The sequence below is a fragment of the Salvelinus fontinalis genome, chromosome 17 (assembly GCF_029448725.1).
Source record: "Salvelinus fontinalis isolate EN_2023a chromosome 17, ASM2944872v1, whole genome shotgun sequence".
In the NCBI taxonomy this organism is placed as follows: domain Eukaryota; kingdom Metazoa; phylum Chordata; class Actinopteri; order Salmoniformes; family Salmonidae; genus Salvelinus; species Salvelinus fontinalis.
The window spans coordinates 47,046,582-47,071,490 of record NC_074681.1 but is presented as its reverse complement, the minus strand read 5'-3'; the positions used below and the strand labels follow the sequence as shown (position 1 = coordinate 47,071,490).

The 24,909-nt window shown below is 40.5% G+C and overlaps 1 protein-coding gene and 1 pseudogene across 1 annotated transcript; both read left to right on the top strand.

Moving 5' to 3' along the window:
* The first annotated feature begins 4,932 nt into the window (after positions 1-4,932).
* LOC129814616 (polycomb complex protein BMI-1-B-like) lies at positions 4,933-9,485 on the top strand. The gene is made up of 9 exons (XM_055867789.1): positions 4,933-5,062; positions 5,199-5,295; positions 5,501-5,556; positions 5,652-5,711; positions 5,840-5,945; positions 6,060-6,102; positions 6,235-6,333; positions 6,589-6,669; positions 8,819-9,485. Exons 1-9 carry the CDS (start codon positions 4,951-4,953, stop codon positions 9,131-9,133), a joined length of 969 nt encoding a protein of 322 aa, XP_055723764.1. The 5' UTR covers positions 4,933-4,950; the 3' UTR covers positions 9,134-9,485.
* A 10,898-nt stretch (positions 9,486-20,383) lies between these two features.
* On the top strand, positions 20,384-21,586 carry LOC129813526 (zinc finger protein 25-like; annotated as a pseudogene).
* The last annotated feature ends 3,323 nt before the right edge of the window (positions 21,587-24,909 follow it).

Here is a 24,909-nt window from a genome sequence, read left to right as displayed (position 1 = left end):
GGCTGGCAAAGATGCACCTATTTTTATGCGCTAATTATAGCCTACTGGTAAATGAATGAGCACATAGGATACAATTTAAATATGATTTATGATTGATTGATTGATTGGCTGTAATGATTTTTTTTTTTTTTGATTTGTCATGAAAGCAGTATTGATCCAATCAGTGTGTCCCTATTTCCACATCAAAAGGACAGAATGTTGAAACCGTTTTATTTACCCACGAGCTCAGGGGACTTCCACGTTATCCATTTAATAGATTTTTCTGTAGATTTTTAAGAATGCATATAATGCCGTAGGCTACAATTAATACATTGATGTAATTATGTTGTAAAACGGTTACAAACACACTGCAACGTCTTGAGTGGTTATAAATGTTGTAGGCTATGTTAATAAGCACTATGACATTTGTAATTATTCATAGAACTGCCTAATGGCCCGATAATTCCTCAATAATCACATGCATTATGAAAATGAACAATGAGTCTGTGAAAAAATGTTGGGTTTAATTCCATAATGGGGGATGCAGAAAAAGGCGCGCTTCCCAGGCTGTTCTCATAAATAGGTGTATAGGCTATATAGGCTACCATCATTAAACGAGTGAGTACCAGAATGTATTGGCAATGCAACATTATGCTATAGCTATTCCGCTATAGGCGAAGTTCATCAAACACTAATCATGAGTGGGCCAAAATGATTCAGTATAATCAGGAATCGGTGTGTTCAGTGTATTAAGCAAAAGTATTTGGGCCCTCCTATGCCTAAATGGTCCTCACGAATGTTTAACGGCATACACATTTAACATGGTAACAATTTTAACCGGTGCCCTTCAGTGTAATCGCCTGTATCATCATGGAAAGACAACATGTAAAGACTCCCAAAATCAGAGCAGTAGCCATGGGAAGGAACGTTTTTCCTTTGCCTACACTCTTATGGTGTTAAATGGCTCTATAATTAGAGATGTAGGGAAAAGGCCTAAAGAGTTGTGTTAGAATTAAAATTAAGTGGGCCTAGGCCGGTTAAAATACGATAATAAAAGCAATATTAATAACTTAATTCTAAATCATTTTGTAGCATAAATCTTTTTTTTTTTTTCTTTTTTTTTTTTACAAATCTTAAACCATCACCTAATATTTCAGCCTGCATATTTTTGAGTGAGAGAGAATCAATCTAAACCATGTAGACAACGAGTTGTGGACTAAAGACCCAGCCAGTGCATGAAATGTGGGACCACATATCAATATATCAAAGTTAGCTTACTTTTGTCACTTGTACCATCAATACAAACCTTGAGGAATGAGACCACGTGATATAGCGGGGCGGTCGAACTAGCCTGCAAGCCTTTTTGGGACAGTGTCAGTTTCTACTGCTATCAAGTGCCGCTCTGTGCATAGCCTACTGCTTCATAGGGGTCGAGCACGGAGCAAACCGATAACCTATTTAGACCGGCACTGTTCAGAATCTGTGTCAAGTTTCTGACTCTCCGCGCGTTGATCTTTTTCTATTTGTTGAGAATTTCGCCACTGCCATTGAACAGCATTTGTAGCTCATTCCAAGACGGCCGCTTTGGGTTGCATTCATTTTTTCTGATCGACTTGTAACTTTCATTGTCCATCACATACGGGATATAAACCGTTAGGTATGTATTTACTGTCTTGCAAATGCAAGACCACTGCAGGCTATCTGATTAATAGTGAACATCGGCAGTGGACCACACCGGCATATAGACACTCAAAGCACACACGATTGTAGAATGTTGTATTATTTCAATGGTTATGTTTGTGTTCTTTCTGGAGCGCGTAACGTACAAAATTGAAACATAATCGCAAATCTGTTCATAGCAGCAAATGTTAACAGATCTGCACAGAAGCATTCACATTCGTATGTATTCTACCAAGCTGATTTCAAACAGTTGTCCTCAACAGGCTCATTAGGCTGTTGTTTTCATGACAGTGGTATCAAATATGATTTCTCGTTGTAGCAAAATTGCCACGTTTGTTTTCAATATAGATACGTTTATTCTGTCTTTCGTTGAAAATAAATGGGCTTCGTTGTAGATAAGTAATTAAATTGACAGGCTTTGTCGTCATCCTGTTGTAAAATGTTAGGCTATTGCGAATATGCTACTTTGTTTAGAGAGTAAATAGTTAATAGGCTGGCTATAGCCTATTAAATGTATTTAATTCCGTTATGTTGAACAGAGATTGCTTTCTCACACACTGATTTTGTTTGTCTTATCGCAAGAATAGGCTGTTTTGTTATGTTATTCAGTCACTTGAAAAGTGTTATGAAAAGTTTAAAGATAGATGGTTGGTTGATTGCCGTGGATCATTTGATGGTAAATAGATTTGATGAAATGACATCATGGGATCATTTACAATGCTGTTAACATAATTAACAATGCGATGGGTACCATTAAAGATTGTTCAGATCAACGCAATTTTTGTCTTTCTCTGTTGATCAATAATGAGTAGGTTACTAGAGATCCATTCTCGACCTTTTGCGAAAATTGATGTGTGGTCCGAGACGTTCGGCTATGTCAATATAATTTTCAAATGTATCTTCGTCGCAGTATGGTTTAATGCAATTTAGCCTGGCCAACACAAGATCAAGAGTTTGTCTTGATCACCAATTGGCCAAATGTTGTCTCAAAATTCAGAGCACCACTCGAATCTCATTTTGAAATCAAGACAAATGCCTTGGCCTACTGGGGATATATCTTCTTTTTTTTTAAAGTGTTGCTCATCTAGTTATCAAATAATAATCGGCTAATTACATTTGTTTGGATTTCAGATAGGATCTGATCATATTTTTATGATCATTCGGCTGTGGACATTGGAATATAGGCCGGCTCGAGGCTACTATAATTAGGCCCGCCCATATAAATTATGTCATCACAATCAATAATGTAGGCCTATTCTTGTGATGACATTAGTTTGACACAATAGGCTGAGGCAAAAACTCACATGTAAGCCTAAAACAAATAAATAAATAAAATGTTTCACATTTGATTCATTCTTTAAATAAAGAACACCTATTTCTCCCCACCCATAAGGTCAGTCGCGTTTCTTGTTGGTCAACTTTCATAAATGCATTAAAAACAGACTATAATTTCCTGCTATGTGAATTTTTTTTGCACTCGATCAGTCACGTCTATAGGACTAACAATGGGATTGACCCATAATAATATTTGAAAATCGATACAACTTGTATAAAATAAGGCATGGAAAACATTACTATTAAATATGTCCAGTCGTCTGCTCGTGTTGCGGGCATTCGAGAACGAAAGTGAATTTTTGCGCAATTTGGGACTTGATAGATTATTTCTTTCGTTTATGACTACAATTTCGTTGTTGCCATGTTAAGTTCTATACAGTCAATGGAATGCGTAGTTCAACAGCACAGGGCAAGTATGGCTTTAAACGTTTTCACGTCACAGTGAACTAACTAGCTATTGTCTTGAGGCGCGTGATAGCGGGGACATTCGGAGATTACGTGCATAATGTGAGCTCCCCGTTTATTGACAGGTAGGTAGGTGTATGATGGGTCAGAGATTTGTCCAACTAAATGTTCAACTATTTTAGGAATGAACTTCTTTTAGAGTTGACGATAAGAGGGCTGAGCCATTGCGCGCCGTTTAGTTAACACACATAACTGAGTAGAATGAGACATGCGATTTTTGTAGGTCTGGAGTTCACACTGCCATGTTTGCGTGAACATGCACCAACATAGTGTGACACATGCGCCATAATTCTTGCTTGGTCATATCGTTAAAATAATCAACATTTTCGTGTGCTGCATATTCTGTCGAGTCTCCTCTGTTTGCACAACCATTCGACACCGTAACAGTGATGACACCAATTAAAACTGAAATGATAACTTAAAACTGTTAAAACTTCCACTGTTTGCGTCTACATGCAGTCGCAATACACACTTTACTTACAATGTTATACAGCGCCAAAATGACAACGCATCACATTGACGTCGCATGATCGCGTAATACTGAAAATAATCGAAAGTTCTTCTCTCGGGCAAATAGGTAAATTATCAAGGCAATGTATACAATGGGCCCAGTCTTTGAAGTGTATCCTATATAGGATACCTACGAAGATACACATACTTATCCATTATAAAAGAAGCACAAGATATTAACATTTTGTTGGAAACGTTCCTCTAAACCTGTCAAGAAACCGGGCTCGGGATTGCACGCTTAGTCTACACTTAGAATATGTGGGTAATTGGGGTTCTATCCAGAACCTATGTTTCTAAGAGTGTAGGCGACACTCCAAATTTAAGCTGCATAATTGTGTGCCAATAATAGGGCAAATAATGGTTGTTTACTGTGTTTAAGTCAATTAAATATATTGCCACTTGGCGTTATAGACCTAGCAATTTTTTTTAATGAATTAAGCTTTTAGAAACAATTGATCATCATTCATCGGCAAAATCGCCCTATAACCAATAAACTCGCACACATTCCGGACTTGAAAAAGTAGCCTTATGCATGTGCTGTCAGTTAGCTTTTTTTTTAGACCTGGCATCGAAATCAACATTTCTGTGACGTGCTTCTGGGATTGTTAGGCTATTCTAAATAAACCAAACGCTTGGCTTGAAGTGAAGACTTCTAAAAATCGAAATGGAAGCTGGAAACAAAATTCGTGGTAGCAATTATAAAAGGGTAAATTGATATTGGGCTACATAAAATTCTATAATAAATTGGCCTACGAGATAAATATTGGTTTAACCTATTTAACTTTAACCTAGTCATCAAAAGAATGTCCAGATTCGTTTTTCGCAGGGTAGACAGTAACAGTAAAACAGTAACATAAATGTTTTACATTCTCAAGGCAGGTACATCACCGCCCTTTTGTGTTCTGGACAGATTGCGAAACTAGCTGTAACCATTAATTAATTTGTTTATCCTTTCTTATAGGATTTTACCATTTTAGGACAATGCACAGAACAACAAAAATCAAGGTGACTGAGCTGAATCCACATTTGATGTGTGTCTTGTGCGGTGGATATTTTATCGACGCAACCACCATTGTGGAGTGTTTGCACTCATGAAAGTTGTCGTCAGTTGCATTTCATTCAAAATACCACACAATGCAAGTTGATGTCTATGCCCACAGTTTTGACTGATTCGTTTGGCTTAAAGTATGCAGTGTTGTCAAATTGTTTTGATTATTTTGTCTTTTCAGTCTGTAAAATGTGCATTGTTTGTTATCTGGGGACCAGAAAATTCTGTCCAATTTGTGATGTCCAGGTTCACAAAACGAAACCCCTTTTGAATATTAAGTGAGTAGCCTATACATGTCATTTTGTAAGGCAATAAATTCAAGTTCTATAATATTTTTTTTAACTCGAATATGAATGTGGAGACTTGGGGCTCAATAAATCGAAACCACATTACAATATTGACATCTCTTTCCCCAAGTAAGCCCTGGCTAAGAAATGAATCATACAATTTGCTGAAATTATTTTTTGAAATATTCTATATCAGGTCTGACAAGATCCTTCAAGATATTGTTTACAGGTTGGTACCTGGGCTTTTCAAAGGTCAGTACATTTCCCCGTTCGTCCCCTCAAGTTGGTTAGTGACATGTCAAGTGCATCATGATACATTAAAAGTTATTTATTATTTTTGCTTGCAGATGAAATGAAACGAAGGAGGGATTTCTATGCTGCACGTCCTTTTCATCCTCCTCTTCCTGGTAAACAAGTTGAATCAATGGCGAAGCACCTCAAGCCTATCGTTGCAACGTCAACGTTCGTTTCGCTTTATTATTAGAACGAGGAGGATTGGCACACTTGAATACTTGGTTGGTTTCTCATTTTGTAACTGGAAGTGGATCAAATGAAGAGCGAGGGGAGGTGGCAGATGAAGCAAAGAGAATAGTAGCCGACGATGAGATTATCAGCCTGTCCATCGAATTCTCTCAGAGCAAGTAAGGCCGCTTTAAAACCGCCAAAAAGTATGCTTAAAAAAATGCAGCCAACCCCCCTGCTTGTCAATTATTTCTTTGCTCTTTTTCCAATTGTATATTTTGCTTTTCTCTTAGGTTGGTAATGGAGGACGGTGAAGTCAAGGTTATGAAGACAGGGGTGATTGTTTTAACCCTAAGAAAATCTTATTGGTGTCTTTTAAATACGGGGTCAGGTCAATTCAGATGGCTGTAAAGTAACGCAGTGTTTATCATGTCTCAACCCACCTTTTTTTTGTCTGTTGGTTTGAAGATGATTGACAAGCGATACTTGCAATGTCCAGCAGCCATAACCATAATGCATCTGAAGAAATTCCTTCGAAGTAGAATGGATATTCCATGCACCTATCAGGTGACTACGGATATTTAATCAATGATTATTAATGTCATTATTTGAAATTCAGTGAACAATGAACCTATCTGAAATGTTGTGCATTTGTATAGGCATTGTGTAGATTTGTTAAACTTAGAATCGACTTTGTTTCTTTAAAAAAAATATACAGTATACAACTGATTGATTATGGTTCGATTTTTACTAGAGTTTCACACTGTTTATATAAATTATTAATCACACCTAATCTTTTCTCCCAAAATGTGTTGTTCACAGATAGAAGTTATGTATGAAGATGAACCATTGAAGGATTACTACACATTAATGGACATTGCACACATCTACACCTGGAGAAGGGTAAGCATTTACCCTTCCACTTCAACACATGAAATGTCCTTTTTTTCTAATAAGACCTTGAAATTATATGCTGTGTTGTTTTCCTTATTTATAAGGGGAAAGTAAAAGGTTGTGAAATGGTGCATCCATTCATGAATTCGATTCTCTACTAAGCAATACGTTCAACATGTATTTTGGAGAGCTTACACATTTATCCTTTCAAGGACACACGTTCCGCTAGCGGCACACCCCCCCCCACCTCCACTGAAAAGGCAGAGCCGCGAAATTCAAAAAAAATATTTTTTTAAAATATTTAACTTTCACACATTAAAGTCCAATACAGCTAATGAAAGACACAGATCTTGTGAATCCAGCCAACATGTCCGATTTTTAAAATGTTTTACAGGGAAGACACAATATGTAAAGATGTAAATCTATTAGCTAAAAACACATTAGCATAATCCACCATCTTTACTTTGTCCACCAACAACAGTAGCTATCACCAATTCGGCTAAACTAAGATATTGATAGCCCCTAACCAAGAAAAAAACTCATCAGATGACAGTCTGATAACATATTTATGGTATAGGATAGGTTTTGTTAGAAAAAATGTGCATATTTCAGGTAGATGGCATAGTTTACAATTGCACCCACCGTCACAAATGGACTAGAATAATTACAATGAGCAACGTGTTTACCTAACTACTAATCATCAAACATTTCGTAAAAATACACAGCATACACTAATCGAAAGACACAGATCCTGTGAATACAGACAATATTTCAGATTTTCTAAGTGTCTTACAGCGAAAACACAATAAATCGTTATATTAGCATAGCACATGTGCAAACATTACCCCAGCATTGATTCTAGCCAAAGAGAGCGATAACGTAAACATTGCCAAAATATATTAATTTTTTCACTAACCTTCTCAGAATTCTTCAGATGACACTCCTGTAACATCACATTACAACATACATATACAGTTTGTTCGAAAATGTGCATATTTAGCCACCAAAATCATGGTTAGACAATGAGAAAAGTAGCCCAGCTGGTCAGAAAATGTTCGTGCGCCATATTAGACAGTGATCTAGTCGTATACATAAATACTCATAAACGTGACTAAAAAATATAGGGTGGACAGCGATTGATAGACAATTTAATTCTTAATACAATCGCGGAATTACATTTTTTAAATTATCCTTACTTTTCAATACAGTTTGCGCCAAGCGAAGCTAAGTAAAAAAAAATGGCGTCCTAAGCCACTAACATTTTTCGACAGAAACACGGTTTATCATAATAAATTGTTCCTACTTTGAGCTGTTCTTCCATCAGAATCTTGGGCAAAGCATCCTTTCTTGGGTCTAATCGTCTTTTGGTGGAAAGCTGTCCTCTTGCCATGTGGAAATGCCAACTGCGTTCGGCATGAATTGGAAGCGTGCCCAGAGATTCACAGTGTCTCAGAAATAAATGTCCCAAAATCGCACTAAACGGATATAAATTGCTATAAAACGCTTTAAATTAACTACCTTATGATGTTTTTAACTCCTATAACGAGTAGAAATATGACCGGAGAAATATAACTGGCTTCACTAGTGCTTGGAAAAACAGTGGGTCGGTATCCTCCGCGCGCATGACGCACCAAGAAAAGAGTTCCTACATACAGGGTTTTTTCATTTATAGTGCCTGTGATTGCGCAATCGACACCATTCAAATCGTCATCACGTAAAGGCATCCAGGGGAAGACGTAAGCAGTGTCCGTATACTCATAGGAATAACAGTGGCCTTAAAACTGACTCCAGAACAGGGGCCAAAATTTCTGAAATCTGACTCCATGTCAGGGAAATTGCTGTAGAATGAGTTCTGTTCCACTTAGAGACAAAATTTCAACTCCTATAGAAACTATAGACTGTTTTCTATCCAATAATAATAATAATATGCATATTGTACGATCAAGAATTTTGTAGGAAGCCGTTTCAAAAATTACACGATTACCATAAATAGTGACAACAGCACCCCCTAGCCTTAACAGGTTATAAAAAAAATATCTCTATTGCTTGTTTAAAGCTCATGTCATTCTTAAAATACATGCTCAGAGGAGGATATGGTTATAAGTCACAGAAAAGTCCCCTGTACACATAAACTTACGAAAATCTTCACTTGTTTTAGAAAGGTCCCTTGGCATTAAAATACCGGGTACGAACAGGCTGCAAGAAGATGAAGTTGAGCAGCCCAAGAAACGGGACCAAAACCACACAGCATGCTGGAGGAGTATGCTATGACTCTGGGACTGGGGGTGACAAGCATCTGAACAATGACCCCGAAGCTCCCTCCACCTCATCCTCCTCTCTGCCCAGTCCGAGCCACAGAATTGTCCACTCATCATCATCGCTTACCCACCTCTCCCGCATTGGCACCTCAACAAACGGTATCTTAACAAAAGCGGGTCCAAATCGACTTTCCCGGACATTCACGCCAACATAGACTGTAGATACTTTTATTATTGTTTGAAACATTTGCCATTTTTATATAATCCTATGTGGACAATGTATTTGTTCATTTGTCTAAGAAAGACTGCTGTGGAAAGACTTATTGAATTTGCTCAATGGCATCTGCAGATCGGATTTAAAATGGCTAGCCCAGTAATGTGCCATGTGGTTTGGAATGTGAGAAAAAAAAAAAAAAGTTTATTTCACACCTGGACATTCCAATGATTCCCATAACTGAATTGCCAAATACTGTAGTTGATTGAAATGGAAATGTGGTTTTGGCTTCGTCAACTTCATTTGTCAACACACAAAACATGTTTTGGACTATTGCCCTCTGCATACATGTAATGGTGAATTTAATAAACACAACCTGATTGTTTTGGCTTTAAGGGTGAAATCTGCAGTAGGTCCTGCTGTTATATGGTCATTTCAATTAATGATATACAATATACAAAAGTATGTTGACACCCGTTCAAATGAGTGGATTCGACTATTTCAGCAACACCCATTGTATAAAATCGACCACATAGCCATGCAATCTCCATAGACAAACATTGGCCGTAGAATGGCCTTACTGAAGAGCTCAGTGACATTCAACGTGGCACCGTCATAGGATGCCACCTTTCCAACAAGTCAGTTCGTCAAATTTCTTCCCTGCTAGTGCTTTCCCTGTCAACTGTAAGTGCTGTTATTATGTAGTGGAAATGTCTAGGAGCAACAATGGCTCAGCTGTGAAGTGGTAGGCCACACAACCACTGAACCACGTAGCGTGTAAAATATCTAATGTCCTTGGTAGCAATACTCACTCCCGAGTTCCAAACTGCCTCTGGAAGCAACGTCAGCACAATAACTGTTCGTTGGGAGCTTCATGAAATGGGTTTTAATGGCCGAGCAGTCGCACACAATCCTAAGATCACCATGCACAATCCCAAGCGTCGGCTGGAGTGGTGTAAAGCTCGCCGCCATTGGACTCTGGAGCAATGGAAACGCGTTCTCAGGAGTGATTAGTGAAGCTTCACCATCTAGCAGTCCGACGGACGAATCTGGGTTTGGCAGATGCCAGGAGAACTCTACCTGCCCCAATGCGTAGTGCCATCTGTAAAGTTTGGTGGAGGAATAATAATGGTCTGGGGCTGTTTTTCATGGTTCGGGCTAGGCTCCTTAGTTCCTCTGAAGGTAAATCTTAGCACTACAGCATACAATGACAGTCTCGACGATTCTGTGCTTCCGACTTTGTTTTAGCATGGCCCTCCTGTTTCAGCATGGCAATGCCCCCGTGCACAAAGCGAGGTCCATACAGAAATTGTTTGTCGAGATCGGTGTGGAAGAACTTGACTGGCCTGCACAGAGCCCTGACCTCAATCCCATCGAACACCTTTGGGATGAATTGGAACGCTGACTGCGAGCCAGGCCTAATCACCCAACATCAGTGCCCAACCAACTAATGCTCTTGTGGCTGAATGGAAGCAAGTCCCCGCAGCAATATTCCAACATCTAGTGGAATGCATTCTCAGAAGAGTGGAGGCTGTTATAGCTGCAAAAAGGGGAGCAACTCCGTATTAATGCCCATGATTTTGGAATGAGATGTCCAACGACCAGGTGTCTACATACTTTTGGTCATGTAGTGTATATAGGCTACCCAATACCTGATTCTTGAATATTTACAGGGATAGTGTGAGATTTTGGCAATTTAGCCCTTTTCTACTTATCTAGAGTCAGATGAATTCATGGATACCATTTTTATGTTTCTGCGTGCAGTTTGAAGGAAGTTGAAGCTAGTTTCGCGAGCAATTGCTAACTAGCCTTAGTGCAATAACTGGAAGTCTAACTTTAGTCAGCAATTGCGCTAACGCTAGTTAGCAACTTCCTTCAAACTGCACGCAGAGACATAAAAATGTTATCCATGAATTCTGGGTAAGTAGAAAAAGTGCTTAATTGCTATTCCTTTAATCGTAGTAGGCCTACAACTGCCACAACATAACCCAAAAGGTTGTGTCTTATATAGGCCTATGTCTAAAAATGATCATGTTGAGCTCATTCACTGTCAGTACTTTTGGAGCTCCATCTATGAATTTGAGAGTGGTTACATATTCCTCCCCAACCCAATCCCTCAGTTTAATAGCAAAAAAGTGATGGGGCTGCCTTCTGGCTGAAAAATGAATAACCAATAGTTTGGCTTATTATAGCATTGCTTCAGTATAAAAAAACATACATGAAATGTGCACTCGTAGGCCTACATACAGTATTGTTAGAATATATTCTTATTTTAGCACAAGGCATTGCTGCAAATTTAAACGTTGAAAGGCCTACAATATCAGTGGAGAGAGACGTAGGCTCGTAGGAAATCGATTCAATTGACATGATTTAGAAATGCCTACAAAAGGTTATCTCTAAAACCAACTGAAGTCCATTTAGCTTAAGATAATGGATTAAAATAGGCTTAACTTTCTACAGACATCGCCACATGTTCGGGAAAAACATGCCGAATTTCACAATTCACTGTCGCAAAAAAACACCTTCGAACATGAATGCAACTGCAAGTCCTTGTAACATTTTAGGCTAATGAATTAGAATGGTCAAAGACTAGCCAACATTTTTTGTGCATTAATGAATTAGGCTAATTAATGAATTATGGGAGACAAATGACTTCATAATGATCGTGATTTGGATTATGATTTTGAAAGCTCTAACTAGCCGAGTGACATGAATTGGCGAATGCAAAAACATAAGGCCACACTAGACTGCTTTAAGAGCTTTTGCACATTAATTCCTGCAATTACACATCATTTCACTTTGAAATAATGGCTGCATGAATAAGCATCATAGCCATAGGAAGTAGGGGTGCCCCCCCCCCCCCCTACTTCCTGCGCTATGATTGGCATAGTTCACATTGGCTATGATGCCTATTCATGCAGTCATTGTTTCAAAGTGAATTACCCCAAATTGACTGTTAAACTAGGCTATAGAATAGATCACAGTAGGCAACGATGCATCTAATAGCCTGTATACTTTATGTGTCCCGTAGCGTGGCATCTTATTTATTTCATTCATTAACAAGCCGATGTGAATCAAGATTTCAATCGAACGCTGTTTTTTTCTTTCAGTCAGGCCTTTGTGCATGTCAAGCAAAAAATATACCTCAAAACCGACAAGGAGCTTTTAAAACATCTCAAATATCCCAGGGATACATTTGTAAACAGGTAGGCTACAATCCAGATTAGAGCACCATTAAAACTGTGGATAGTGTATTTGCACATTATACAAATATTTTAATTTGAAAACTACTCTTCACTGATGTTTAATATATTTTTTGAATAAGAGGTTTATGAATGGTACTGCAACACTCAAAGTCTCATGAATAAGGTGTTACTGTTATGAAGAGAGGAAGGCTCCACACCACTCTCTCAACAAACACGGTCCTCGGAACCCCAAGGGGTGCACGTTTTGGTTTTTGCCCTAGCACTACACAGCTGATTCAAATAATCAACTAATCATCAAGCATTGGTCATTTGAATCAGCTGTGTAGTGTTAGGGCATAAACCAAATTTGGGAAACGCTCCCTTAGAGAGTTCCTCAATGAGCTTGACACACTGATAAGCTAATTTCCTGTCTATGGCTCACTGATCTTTGTACTTGGCGACTTCAACCTTCTGACATCTGCCTTCGATTAATTTCTTTCCAACTCTCTCTTTCTCCTCCTTGCCTCCTTTGACCTCACCCTTTCCCAGTCCCCTCCCACTCACAAGAAGGCTCACGCTTGACCTCATCTTTACTGGAGGCTGTTCCTTTTCTGTTTCCCTGTCCTCCAACCCTAGCCACTCAGCTCCTACCCAGATTGTCAACTGCCGTCGCAATCTTCGCTCTCTCTTTCTCACTACTCTCTCCTCTTTTATCCTATCATCTATCCCTTCTGCTAAATCCTTGTCCCTCCTGTCTCCTGATTATGCCTCTTCAACCCTACTCTCCTCCCTTTCCACATCCTATGACTTGCACAGAACAGGGCTGTGGGCAGCTGAGCGAAAATGGAGGAAAACTAAACTTCCTGAGGGCCTATCATCCTTCCACTCCCACCTCTATAACCTTCCCTTTCTCTGTATCTGCTGCCAAAACTACTTTCTATCACTCTACATTTCAAGCTTTTCTGCCTCTAACCCCAGGAAACTCTTTCCCACCTTCTCCTCCCTTCTTAATCCTCCACCCCCACCCCTTCCTTGTCCCTCCTCCCTCTCTGCGGATGACTTCGTCAACCACTTTGAAAATAAGGTTGAAAACATCCGCTCCTCATTCACTCCTCCTGAAGAGTCCACTTGTCCCACTCACACAGAACTACCCTACGCCTTGACCTCTTTCGCCCCTCTCTCTCCAGATTAAATCATGCAACTAGTAAGGTCTGGCCGCCTGACAATCTGCCCGCTTGAACCCATCCCCTCCTCTCTGCTCCAGACCATCTCTGGAGTCCTTCTCCCATTCCTCACTTCCCTCATCAACTCATCCCTGACCCCTCTGACTCCAAAATGAACCGAGTTGCTCCCCTACTCAAGAAACCAACACTCGACTCCTCTGACGTCAAAAACAACAGACCGGTATCCCTTCTTTCTTTTCTTTCCAAAACACTTGAGTGTGCTGTCTGACCAACTCTCTCACTTTCTCTCTCAGAATGATCTTCTTGACCCTAACCAGTCAGGCTTGAAGATTGCGCTTCTCTGTGTCACGTAGGCTCTCCACACTGCCAAAGCTGACTCTCCTCTGTTCTCATCCAAATCCTCCGCTGCTTTTGACACTGTGAATTGCATTCAAAATTGAAAATCATGATTAGGTGAATATTGGAGTCAGGTGTGTTAGCTGGGGCTGGGGCAAAACTGTGACATCAATTAGGCCCTTGAGGACTTGAATTGCCCACCCCTGCTCTACAACATCTGTAGAGTACAACTCTACCTTACACAGGAAGCGCCACAGGTCCTAATCCAGGCACTTATCTCCTGTCTTGACTACTGCAACTCGCTGTTGGCTTGGCTCCCTGCTTGTGTCATCAAACACCTGCAATGTATACAGAACATTGCAGCCCGCCTGGTGTTCAGCTTTTCCAAGTTCTCCCATGTCAACTCCTCCGCACACTCCACTGGCTTCCAGTCAAAGCTTGCATCCACTACAAGACCATGGTACTTGCCTATGGAGCAGCAAGAGGATCCGCCTCTCCCTACCTTCAGGCTATGCTCAATCCCTACACCCCAACCAGAGCACTCCATTCTGCCACCTCTGGTCTCTTGGCAGCTACCACTTTTCCCAGTCCAAGCTCTTCTCTGTCCTGGCACCCCAATGGTAGAACCAGCTTCGCCTTCAAGCTAGGACAGAAGAGTCCCAGCCACGACGACCCTAACACTGGGATAGAGTTTCACATTTCAGCAAGACAAATAGCCTAAAATGCAAGACCAAAGCTACGCTGGAGTGGCTTACCAAAAATATGTTGAATGCCCCTGGGTTGCCTAGTCTAAATGAGGAAATTCCACCTAATTTTGAAATAGCAACCAAAGATTTTTATAACTAAACCAAGATAGTTCATCTGGGTCATTTATAGTTGGAGAAAATGAAGCATAGTGGGAAGACAAAAAAGGTGGGCAAAGCCAAGCACGAGATCTAATTGTATTATAGCATATTTTCATTAGGGAACGCCTCATCTGTGAAGTGCTCGTGTGCACAAACTGAAGTCGACCTTGCACTCTTTCTAAACAACGCAATTTTGGGAAACTTTGGACAAGCCTATAAAACGTGTAACTGTGTAACAGATTTTAGTTTTTGGAACAGAAACATTCATTGAGATCAGATGTTTCGTCAATATTTTTTTGTTGCAGAATGTCGGTCTAGTTTCGCCGAGTTCCATCCTCTCCCACTACCCACGACTCGACCTCCCCTCACTACCATATTTGGGGGTGAGAAAACATTCTAAAAAGATGCTTCAACTTTATGCCACTGTCTGGGGTTCCCCTTTTGTCTGTGTAGCAACTTTGATGAAAAATGCCCCCAGTTTATTAAACAAAATCAATGTCACCCCCCAAAAATGTTGTGACGTGTAATATAGAAGCAATTTTATAAATATTGACAACATTTGTATCTGTTCGACGAGTGGATTTTCTTTTAGTCTAACTTTATTGCGACAAACGATGATGGAAACGGTGTTTTTCTAAAAAATTATGATTTCAGAATACGTGATGTCCACTCTACATTTTAATTCTAAATGCCCACTGCTTGCAAAATAAAACATTTAAACTATAAAAATGTTTCTTTGCAGGAAAAGGATTGTCCTGACATTCCATAATGCCTGAATTGCCTCGCTTTGCTTTTCTGTTAGGCTAACAAGTTTCACCATCCAATTATTTCAGATCTACAGGAGTGCAAGTTTCACCATGGCACTGAGTAACCTAAGCATTCGATAGAGCATGCCCATGTGCGCCCCAACAACCATTTCAACAGTAACATCTGTTACCCCCAATATTTATTTTGCCGCCTCCACAATAACCTTCAATCTGGCATTTCTGCTTTCCACAACCTGAGTCGTATTGATAACCTTACCAATAAAAGCTATGAAGTCAACTTTATTCATTATCAAAGTGTCCTTTGACACAGCACATTCATGAGCACAAGATTTCTGAACATGCCTCGAAACCATGCCCGGACTATCAGAAGCACCAGCCCCGACAGTAGGTCCACTTACCACAGGTACATCCATGTAAGCTCCATCAGTCCATGCTGTAGTTCTACCAATCTATTTTACAGCCTCTGCATACGATACATCATGACTGATCCTATATCTCTAAGCCTGTCTCTACTCTCTCTGTACCTGGCATCCACCAAATGCTGCACTGTGTTCTCCCCCACAATTACAACACTTAACCTTCACATTGCTTCCACATTCACCGTAATCATGTGCCCCTCCACACTTGGCACATCTTTTCTTTCCTTTACACTGAGCAGCTACATGTCCCTTTTTAAACACTGCAGAGCATACGGGACAAATTCTCTCACATTGAAACTAAGGAATTCTATCTGTACTTTTCCCGGCACAACTTTCTCAAACCTCAGCATCACTGATAAGCTTTCACTTCTTTGTCCCTCTTTCCTACTGATCAACCTTTTGGCCTCAATCATTCTGCCTCCCTTCACAATTTCTTTCATATCTAGTGGACATAGATATTGGGACCCCAGTGATGACTCCTCTCAATCTAGCATAAGCACCAAGGACCTGGCTTTAAATCTTCTTCCCATCAAGTTTTTCCATTTTCAGAATCTTCTCTTGCTGAGCCTGGCTACCACACAATATTAACAGTCTACGATTTCCAATGAACCGAGCTAATTTCACTTCACCTACCTCTTTCTCTACGGTATTAGTTAGTCGGATAGGGTGTAAGTGAGGCTCTGTGGTCTCATCAAACACTATCACCACTTTCCACTCCAACACATCATTACTCTTGCTTCCTACCGTGGCCCTCTTTATGCTTTCTTTACTTTATCTTTATCTTTCCACTACCGGCCATTCCAGGTCCTTGTCCCTCATCCTCCCGCTCCATACCATCAGAACTGACACCCATATTGTTCTCATTCCAGCACAGCTGTTGGTTGCTTCACCAACTTGTTCTCCATTTCGTCCACACTACTCGCCGGTTTTTGCCGAAAGTGTTATGTCATTACAGCCAGCTGTTTCTATTGACACAAAACAGTTACATGGAAATGCACCCTAGCAAGCAATTGTCACATCTATTTTCTATGCACACTTTCTAAATGTTGACAAAAAAAAAAAAATCACTGGACAAGTTAATGGAAACATAGCTACTGACACCTGCTGTTAAAAGCAGTTCTTTCAATAATTAGGTCAGAGGGACCAAACCTTTGTTCAAAAAGCCACTCAATTAACCAGCCAATCAGGATTCAGAGCCAATTGGTGCAATTGACATTGTAGCTATGGTATTGCCTGGATGATGAATGGTTAAAATTAACTTGGTTTATTCAAACAAGAAATAAAGACTCCAGCCACCCAAGTCAAAGACTCCAGCCACCCAAGTGTTATGTTAATATGAAGACTAGAGAGACTGGGTGTAGTAGTGATATTCTGCTTGGTCCAAGCCCACTTGGGAGTGGGCGGCAATGAAAAAGTAGACCAGGTAGCCAAAAGGGCTTGAAAAAAAAGAGACACTACATGACCAAAAGTATGTGGACACCTGCTTTCTGTATGGACCTCGCTTTGTGCACAGGGGCATTGTCATGCTGAAACAGGAAACGCCCTTCCCCAAACAGTTGCCACAAAGTTGGAGGCACAGAATTGCCTAGAATGTCATTGAATGACGTAGCGTTACAATTTCCCATCACTGGAACTAAGGGGCCTAGCCCAAACCATGAAAAACAGCTCCAGACCATTATTCCTCTTCCACCAAACTTTACAGTTGGCACTAGCTTTCGGGCAGGTAGCGTTCTCCTGGCATCCACCAAACCCAGATTCATCCATCGGACGCGTGATTCATCACCAGAGAAGGCATTTCCACTGCTCCAGAATCCAATAGCGGCTTGCTTTACACCACTCTAGCCAATGCTTGGCATTGCGCATGGTGATCTTCGACTTGTATGGCTGCTCAGCCATGTGGAAAAAGTCAAGTTGTATAGGAACAAGATCATCCACATGTATTGATTACATTTTTGCTAATACTGTAGATCTTTGTTCTAAAGCTGTATTCCTACCCATTGGATGGAGTGATCACAATGAAGTGGCTATATCAAGGAAAGCATAAGTTCCAAAAGCTGGGCCTAAAATAGTGTATAGGAGATTACACAAAAGATTTTGCTGTGACTCTTATTTGGATGATGTTAAAAAATATTTGTTGGTCTGATTCAAAAGGAGCATCCAGACGCTGCACTTGATGAATTTATGAAATTCATTCTTCACATTTTTGATAAACATGCACCTGTTAAGAAACTGACTGTTAGAACTGTTAAGGCTCCATGGATTGATGTGGATTTGAAAAACTGTATGGTTTAAAGAGATGGGGCAAAAGGAGTGGCTAATAAGTCCGGCTGCACATCTGACTGTCTGATTTATTGCAAATCGAGAAATTATGTGACTAAACTCAACAAAAAGAAGAAGAAACGGTATTATGAAGCCAAGATCGATGATATAAAGAATGATGAAAAAACAACTTTGGATTACTTTAAATTATGGGCAGAAAGACTAATTCAACTCACAAAACCTTTTGATGTTGCCAAATATTTGAATGATTACAAAGTGGGCAAACTTATGCAGGAAATGCCAACAACGAACAGTGAGCCATCGTACTCATGCATAAAAAAACTAATAATGAAAGAAAAGCATTGCAAGTTCGAATTTTGTAAAGTTAGTGCGGGAGAGGTGGAAAATGTATTGTTATCGATCAATAATGACAAACCTGGCATTGACAACTGAGATGGAAAGCTACTGAGGATGGTAGCTGACTCTATAGCCACTCCTATCTGTCATATCTTTAATCTGAGCCTAGAGGAAAGTTTTTGTCCTCAGGCCTTGAGGTAGACCAAAGTAATTCCGCTACCCAAGAGTGGCCTTTACTGGTTCTAACAGTAGACCTATCAGCTTACTGCCAGCTCTTAGCAAAATGTTAGAAAAAATTGTGTTTGACCAAATACAATACTATTTCTTTGTAAACAAATTAACAACATACTTTCAGCATGCTTATTGAGAAGTGCACTCAACATTTACTGTACTGACACAAATGACTGATGATTTGTTGAAAGAAAATGATAATAAGAAGATAAGATTTCAGTGCAGCCTTTTACAATATTGACCATAACCTGTTGTTTAGAAAACGAATGTGTTATGGCCTTTCAGAGCTATCTATCTAATAGAACTCAGATGGTTATTTTTAATGGAAGCTTCTCTAATGTCAAACATGGAAAGTGTGGTGTACCGTAGGGCAGCTCTCTAGGCCCTTTACTCTTTTCTATTTTTACCAATGACCTGCCTGCCACTGGCATTAAACAAAGCACGTGTGTCCATGTATGCTGATGATTCAACCATATACACATTAACAACCACAGCTAATGGAGTCATTTAAACCCTTAACAAAGAGTTGCAGTCTGTTTTGGCATTCAGGTCAAATAATTTAATATTGGTTTCATCAGACCAGAGAATCTTGTAATAAACTGGTCCTGAACATCTCTAAAACTAAGAGCATTGTATTTGGTAAAAATCATTCCCTAAGAATCTGGTAATGAATGGTGTGGCTGTTGAACAAGTTGAGGAGACTAAATGACTTGGTGTTCTTAGATTGGAACCTGTCATGGTCAAAACATATAGATTCAATGGTTGTAAAGATGGGGAGAGGTCTGTCCATAATAAAGAGATGCTCTGCTTTTTTGACACCACACTCCAAAAAGCAAGTCCTGCAGGTTCTAGTTTTGTTTTATCTTGATTATTTGTCCAGTCATGTGGTCGAGTGCTGCAAGGAAATGCCTAGTTAAGCTGCTGCTGGCCCAGAACAGAGCGACACTGATTACAATGAAAAGCAAGCCGAGGGCTAATACAAATACTATGCATGCCAGTCTCTCTTGGCTAAGAGTTGAGGAGAGACTGACTGCATCACTTTTTATCAGAAACCTGTTGAAAATTCAGAATTTTTGCATAGTCAACTTACACACAGCTCTGACGCACACATTTACCCCACCAGACATGCCACCAGGAGTCTTTTCACAGTCCCCAAATCCAGAACAAATTCAAGAAAGCATACAGTATTATATAGAGCCATTATTGCATGGAACTCCCTTCCCTCTCATATTTCTCAAATGAACAGCATACCTGGTTTCAAAACAACATATCAAGCAACACCTCACGGCACAACTCTTCTCCCCTATTTGATTGAGATGTGTGTGTATGTATTGATATGTAAGCTACATGTGCCTTTTTCAAATGTATGAAGAGTAGTTCTGTCCTTGAGTTGTTTTTGTCTATTAATGTTCTGGGTGATGTTATGTTTCATGTTTTGTGTGGGCCCCAGGAAGAGTAGCTGCTGCTTTCGCAACAGCTAACGGGGATCCAAATACAATACCAAATAGTTAGCGTCAATGATTGGGCCACTAGTTCATCAGCTAGCTAGTTCTATTGAATCTTACAGCTAGCTGCAGACAGTGCACTAGCAGTAGGCATTTTCTGGTTGAACTATCTCTGCAGTGCATAGGGAACTGTATGCAATGCTTTTTAAAAATACATTCAAATATGTCAAATATTTCTGGAGATCTACTGCAATATTTCCTGTTTGTTTTCCTTTCAGACCTCCAACAACTCACTCTCCCTGTATCTAAAAAGGATGTTCCCTCTGAGCAGGAGCACTGTCAGCAGGAATGTAGTCTTAGTCTGAGGCAGGAGGACCCAGAGCCCACACAGATTAAGGAGGAATATGAGGAGTTCGGGACCAGTAAGGGGAAAGAGCAGTTTCAAGGGCTGGAGCCTGATACTTGAGACTCCACATTTGCTCAAAGTGACTGCAATGATCAGGACCCACCTCATCTCTCACATCCTTACCACACACATACTGTGGAGAACAGAGAGCGGGACTCTCTACCCACAAACACAACTGAAGAGGTCAAAACAGAACATGATGGACAGGGCTATGGAGTAACAGAACAAACCAATGACTCTCATCCCCTATCTGCAGTAAATCTGTGCTGTTCTGCAGCTCAATGGGGTGGAAAGTGGAGAACTATTTCCAGGATCTACACTACTTAAATCAAAGTCATGGGCAAAAAAAGGAAAAAACTCCCATACCAGGTGTGTGGAAAGACTTTTGTTTTTATGGGGCATTTTGTTTCATCCATCATGTGCGAGAAGTGTGGAGAAGACTTTGAGTCCACAGAATACCTGATCAATCACCTGCAAAGTCACACTACAGAAATATATTCTTGTAATGTTTGTAGTAAACACTTCTCCTTTGAGTCTCATCTAAAACAACAGAGGTGATATCAATGCAAAAAATTTGGCAAATGCTTCATCCATATGGGACACCTGAATAGACATATGAAGACTCACACAAGGGAGAAATTGTGTCAGTGCACAGAATGTGAGAAATGTTTCCCCAGTAAGCATAACCTGTACAGACATATGGCGATTCACACATATTCTAATTTAAAAATACATAAGACTCACACAGGGGAGAAATGATATCAATGAAAAGAATGTGGGAAATGCTTCATTCATCAGGGACACCTGAATAAGCATATGAGGATTCACACAGGGGAGAAATCGTACCAGTGCAAAGAATGTGAGAAATGCTTCAGCTGGAAGGAAAACCTAACCTCACATATGAGGGTTCACACAGGGGTGGAATCATACACGTACACAGTATGCGTAAAATGCTATAACACTGCACAGGTCCTAAAATTGCACACATTTCCTAGTCACCGTAAGGAATGTTCACAATAGTAAGAAGTAGGCCTACACATAAAAGTGCCTTTTGAGTAAAATGCGTTAGTCCAAGAAGATGACAATCGTAAACCATCACACTCTACCGGCCTTTTATTTTGTGGGGCTTAGGACATACAATCTAAAAATTATATGACTATGGGGGTACTTCATTTAATTATTTGTGTTTCTTTGTAGCAATAATGACCTGCCCAAATGTTTCAACATGGTTCCCTCTTAACATCCTACTCATGGTTTACTCCAAAGTAGATATCTTGAGGAGATACAAATAAAAATGATTCCATTAAACTTTCCATTAAATGTCCCTCTCTTTTCCAAAAGCCATCAAGATTAGTATGACAGAATCACAGAAGTTCACATAACAAAAAATGTGAATGCTGAAGTGTCATGTGCTTTTCTCTAGGGTTGCAAAAGTCCCTGTAATATAGGAAAGTTGCAAGGTTTTTCAGAAACTGGTATTTAACACGCACTTTTGGAAACGTATGGAAACTTTGGGAATTTATACTTACTTGCTGGGTTATTTGTTCAGATTCTTTATATCTGTGCCAAATGTTGTCCATGAGTTTCTATTGGATAGACCATATGGTTCAGGAGAAAATAGCCTATTAGTGTAAAAAATAAACACCTAATCAAGAAAATTTTGCTAGGTTCAAATCGGGGACAAGCTGGATTTGGCGCTTTTATTTTGAAGGCCACAAACCTCTAAAAACCGGTGTGATGTGTATGGAAACGGGAGGAGGCGCTTGTCAATAAAGCAGTAACTCTTTCAAAACAAAGTTGTAGAATCAAAGTGCAAACACAGGATGGGTGTGCGAACTAAGTTGACGCACATTGACAGGCAACAGAATTGGAACGTGCAGAGTGGATGATGACGGGGTTTCCAGGATGGAAGCCTATGGAAGGTAAATGGACGCAAGGACGATGGCACCCGATGAAGACAAAGATGATTCTGACCCAATGGGAGTGAGATTTTTGGAGAGAATGGATCCTTGCCTTCTGGCAGATCTATATGTGTTGTCCGGCTGGGCGGAGAAGAGGTTGGGGACTGATGAATCAGAAAAGACACTGTGTGTCCTGCTGAGTTTTAATGCAGACTTTTCCCGACAAAGTCCAGTTAGGATGTGTCAGTTATCCCCTGAGAGCTTTTGTCCGGATCCATTATGGTGTTTTAGGTGCCAAGCTGATGGTCATGTTGCAGCAGTGTGTAGGAGGGAGATTCCTAGATGAGAGAAGTGTGCAGGCGGGCATGAGAGTATGTGTAGTATCTGTGAAAAAAAGCTGTGTGTGTTAACTGTAGGGGTACCCATGTTGTTGGAGATCAGAAGTGTCCAGTGAGAGAAAGGCAGGTCGAGGTTGCCAGGGTCAGAGTAGTACAGAAGGTGTTGTCTGAGGCAGTGAAGACAAAGTACTGGAAGATGGTCCCAGGGCAAGGGATCCTAAGAGGCTCCCTATGAGTAGGCCAAGGCCAATAGAGAATGATAGGAATAACATGTGCTTCAGTAAGGTTGGGTTCGTTCAGAAATGGAACATAAATCACAGAAAATAGATGTGGTGGCAGCTGCAGAGAAGTACTTGGGTGTACGATATTTTACTGCAGAAGAGTTACACGTTGTGTTGAATGATAATGTCCCGCCCTCCCTGGCTTCCGGCTTGGTGTGGGATCAGATAGGGCCAAGTAGTGGACTAGTGGTGAGGTTTTAATGGGTGTAGCACAGCGTTTCCCAAACTATGTCCTGGGGAACCCAAGGGGTGCACCTTTAGTTTTTTTTAAAATTGTTTTTCTTTTTATTGAATATATAAAACATACAATCTACTTGCAGTGAAGCCGCTCAACATCTACATCACATTAGTCATCTAACAGATTCCAATCCAGAGCGACCCTCAGGAGCAACCAGGGTCATCGCACCGCTCAAGGGCACGTTGACAGATCTCCCACAAGGTCAAAAACGGGTAAACCAACCAGCCACCCATCAGCCACCAGCCCAAGCTCCCGACCGCCAGGCCACCAGCCCTCTAAGATCCCCCCCCACAGTTCCCCAAGAGCTGCCCCTCAACCATCTGAGGGGAGGACCACACAACATATTCTATTTAACTAGGCAAGTCAGTTAAAAACAAATTCTTATTTACAATGATGCCTACACTGGCCAATCCCGACGCTGGGCCAATTGTGCACCACCCTATGGGATTCCCGATCACGGCCGGTTGTGATACAGCCCGGGATCAAACCAGGGTCTGTAGTGACGCCCATAGCACTGTGATGCAGTGCCTTTTACATGCTGACCAGACCGGACACGTCGCGTGCGCGAGCGTCGCAAAATACATTTTGAAATCCATGTTATTCAATTATTGCACCCACACTGCTCGTGCACGCCAACGAGCGTCTGCGACGCCAAGGGCTAAAATAGAACTCATTCATATTTCTGACGCAGATCGCACTGCAAGTCCTGCCTCTCCCTTCTCCTCATTGGTTTATAGAAGCAGGTACCCAACGTGCCATCTCCTCATTGGTTATACCCACGTGGTTGATTGAAAGAGAACTGTTTTTGCCGTTAATCGTGGTAATACAATGAAAGGTTAGATGCGATCACCATATAAGTTAAACGATGAAAAAGCCTGGAAGGAGGAGAGATGACTAGAAACGATTCGGTTGGCCGTTTTATGTGTGGATTAATTGTCGGAGTAGAGGTCCTTGTGCATTTCAGGTAAAATAACAACTCAATGTTTATATCCCAGGACAAACTTGCTAGCAATAGCAAGCTAGCTAAATAGGACAAATTAACGTTAGCTAGCAAGTGCAAGCTAACTAGCTAAATTGCCATACATGTTTAATACTTTTCGACCTGTCCCCAAATTAATGTCATTGGTTCAGAGTTTGTTTTGATATTTTAACCCGCGTGTCGTGATCCCGTTTGGTGTGGGGGGGGGGGGGGGGGGGCAAAATACATTTATGCACGATAGCGCACGCGCGCAGCCGGTTTGGGTTCCGTGCAGACCGTTGCTCCACTTGCGTGACTCCAAGTTTACTTCGATATGATGGTTATTACATCAATATTTTCTCATAACATGGTGAATGAGTGGGCTAAATAATAATTTATCGCACAATTAAATGTATCGAAACAAAAAGATCCCACAATATTGAACGAACAAATTGTCTTTCGGCATTTATAAAGTTGTAACGTCATTTCATGTTTCCATCAAAATACATTTATGCACGATAGCGCACGCGCGCAGCCGGTTTGGGTTCCGTGCAGACCGTTGCTCCACTTGCGTGACTCCAAGTTTACTTCGATATGATGGTTATTACATCAATATTTTCTCATAAC

Coding starts and splice junctions, on each gene's coding strand:
- LOC129814616 (XM_055867789.1), top strand. CDS start 4,951: ATGCACAGAACAACAAAAATCAAGGTGACTGAGCTGAATCCACATTTG. Junction 5,712..5,839: donor TTTTCATCCTCCTCTTCCTG/GTAAACAAGTTG, acceptor CTCATTTTGTAA/CTGGAAGTGGATCAAATGAA. Junction 6,670..8,818: donor ACATCTACACCTGGAGAAGG/GTAAGCATTTAC, acceptor CACTTGTTTTAG/AAAGGTCCCTTGGCATTAAA.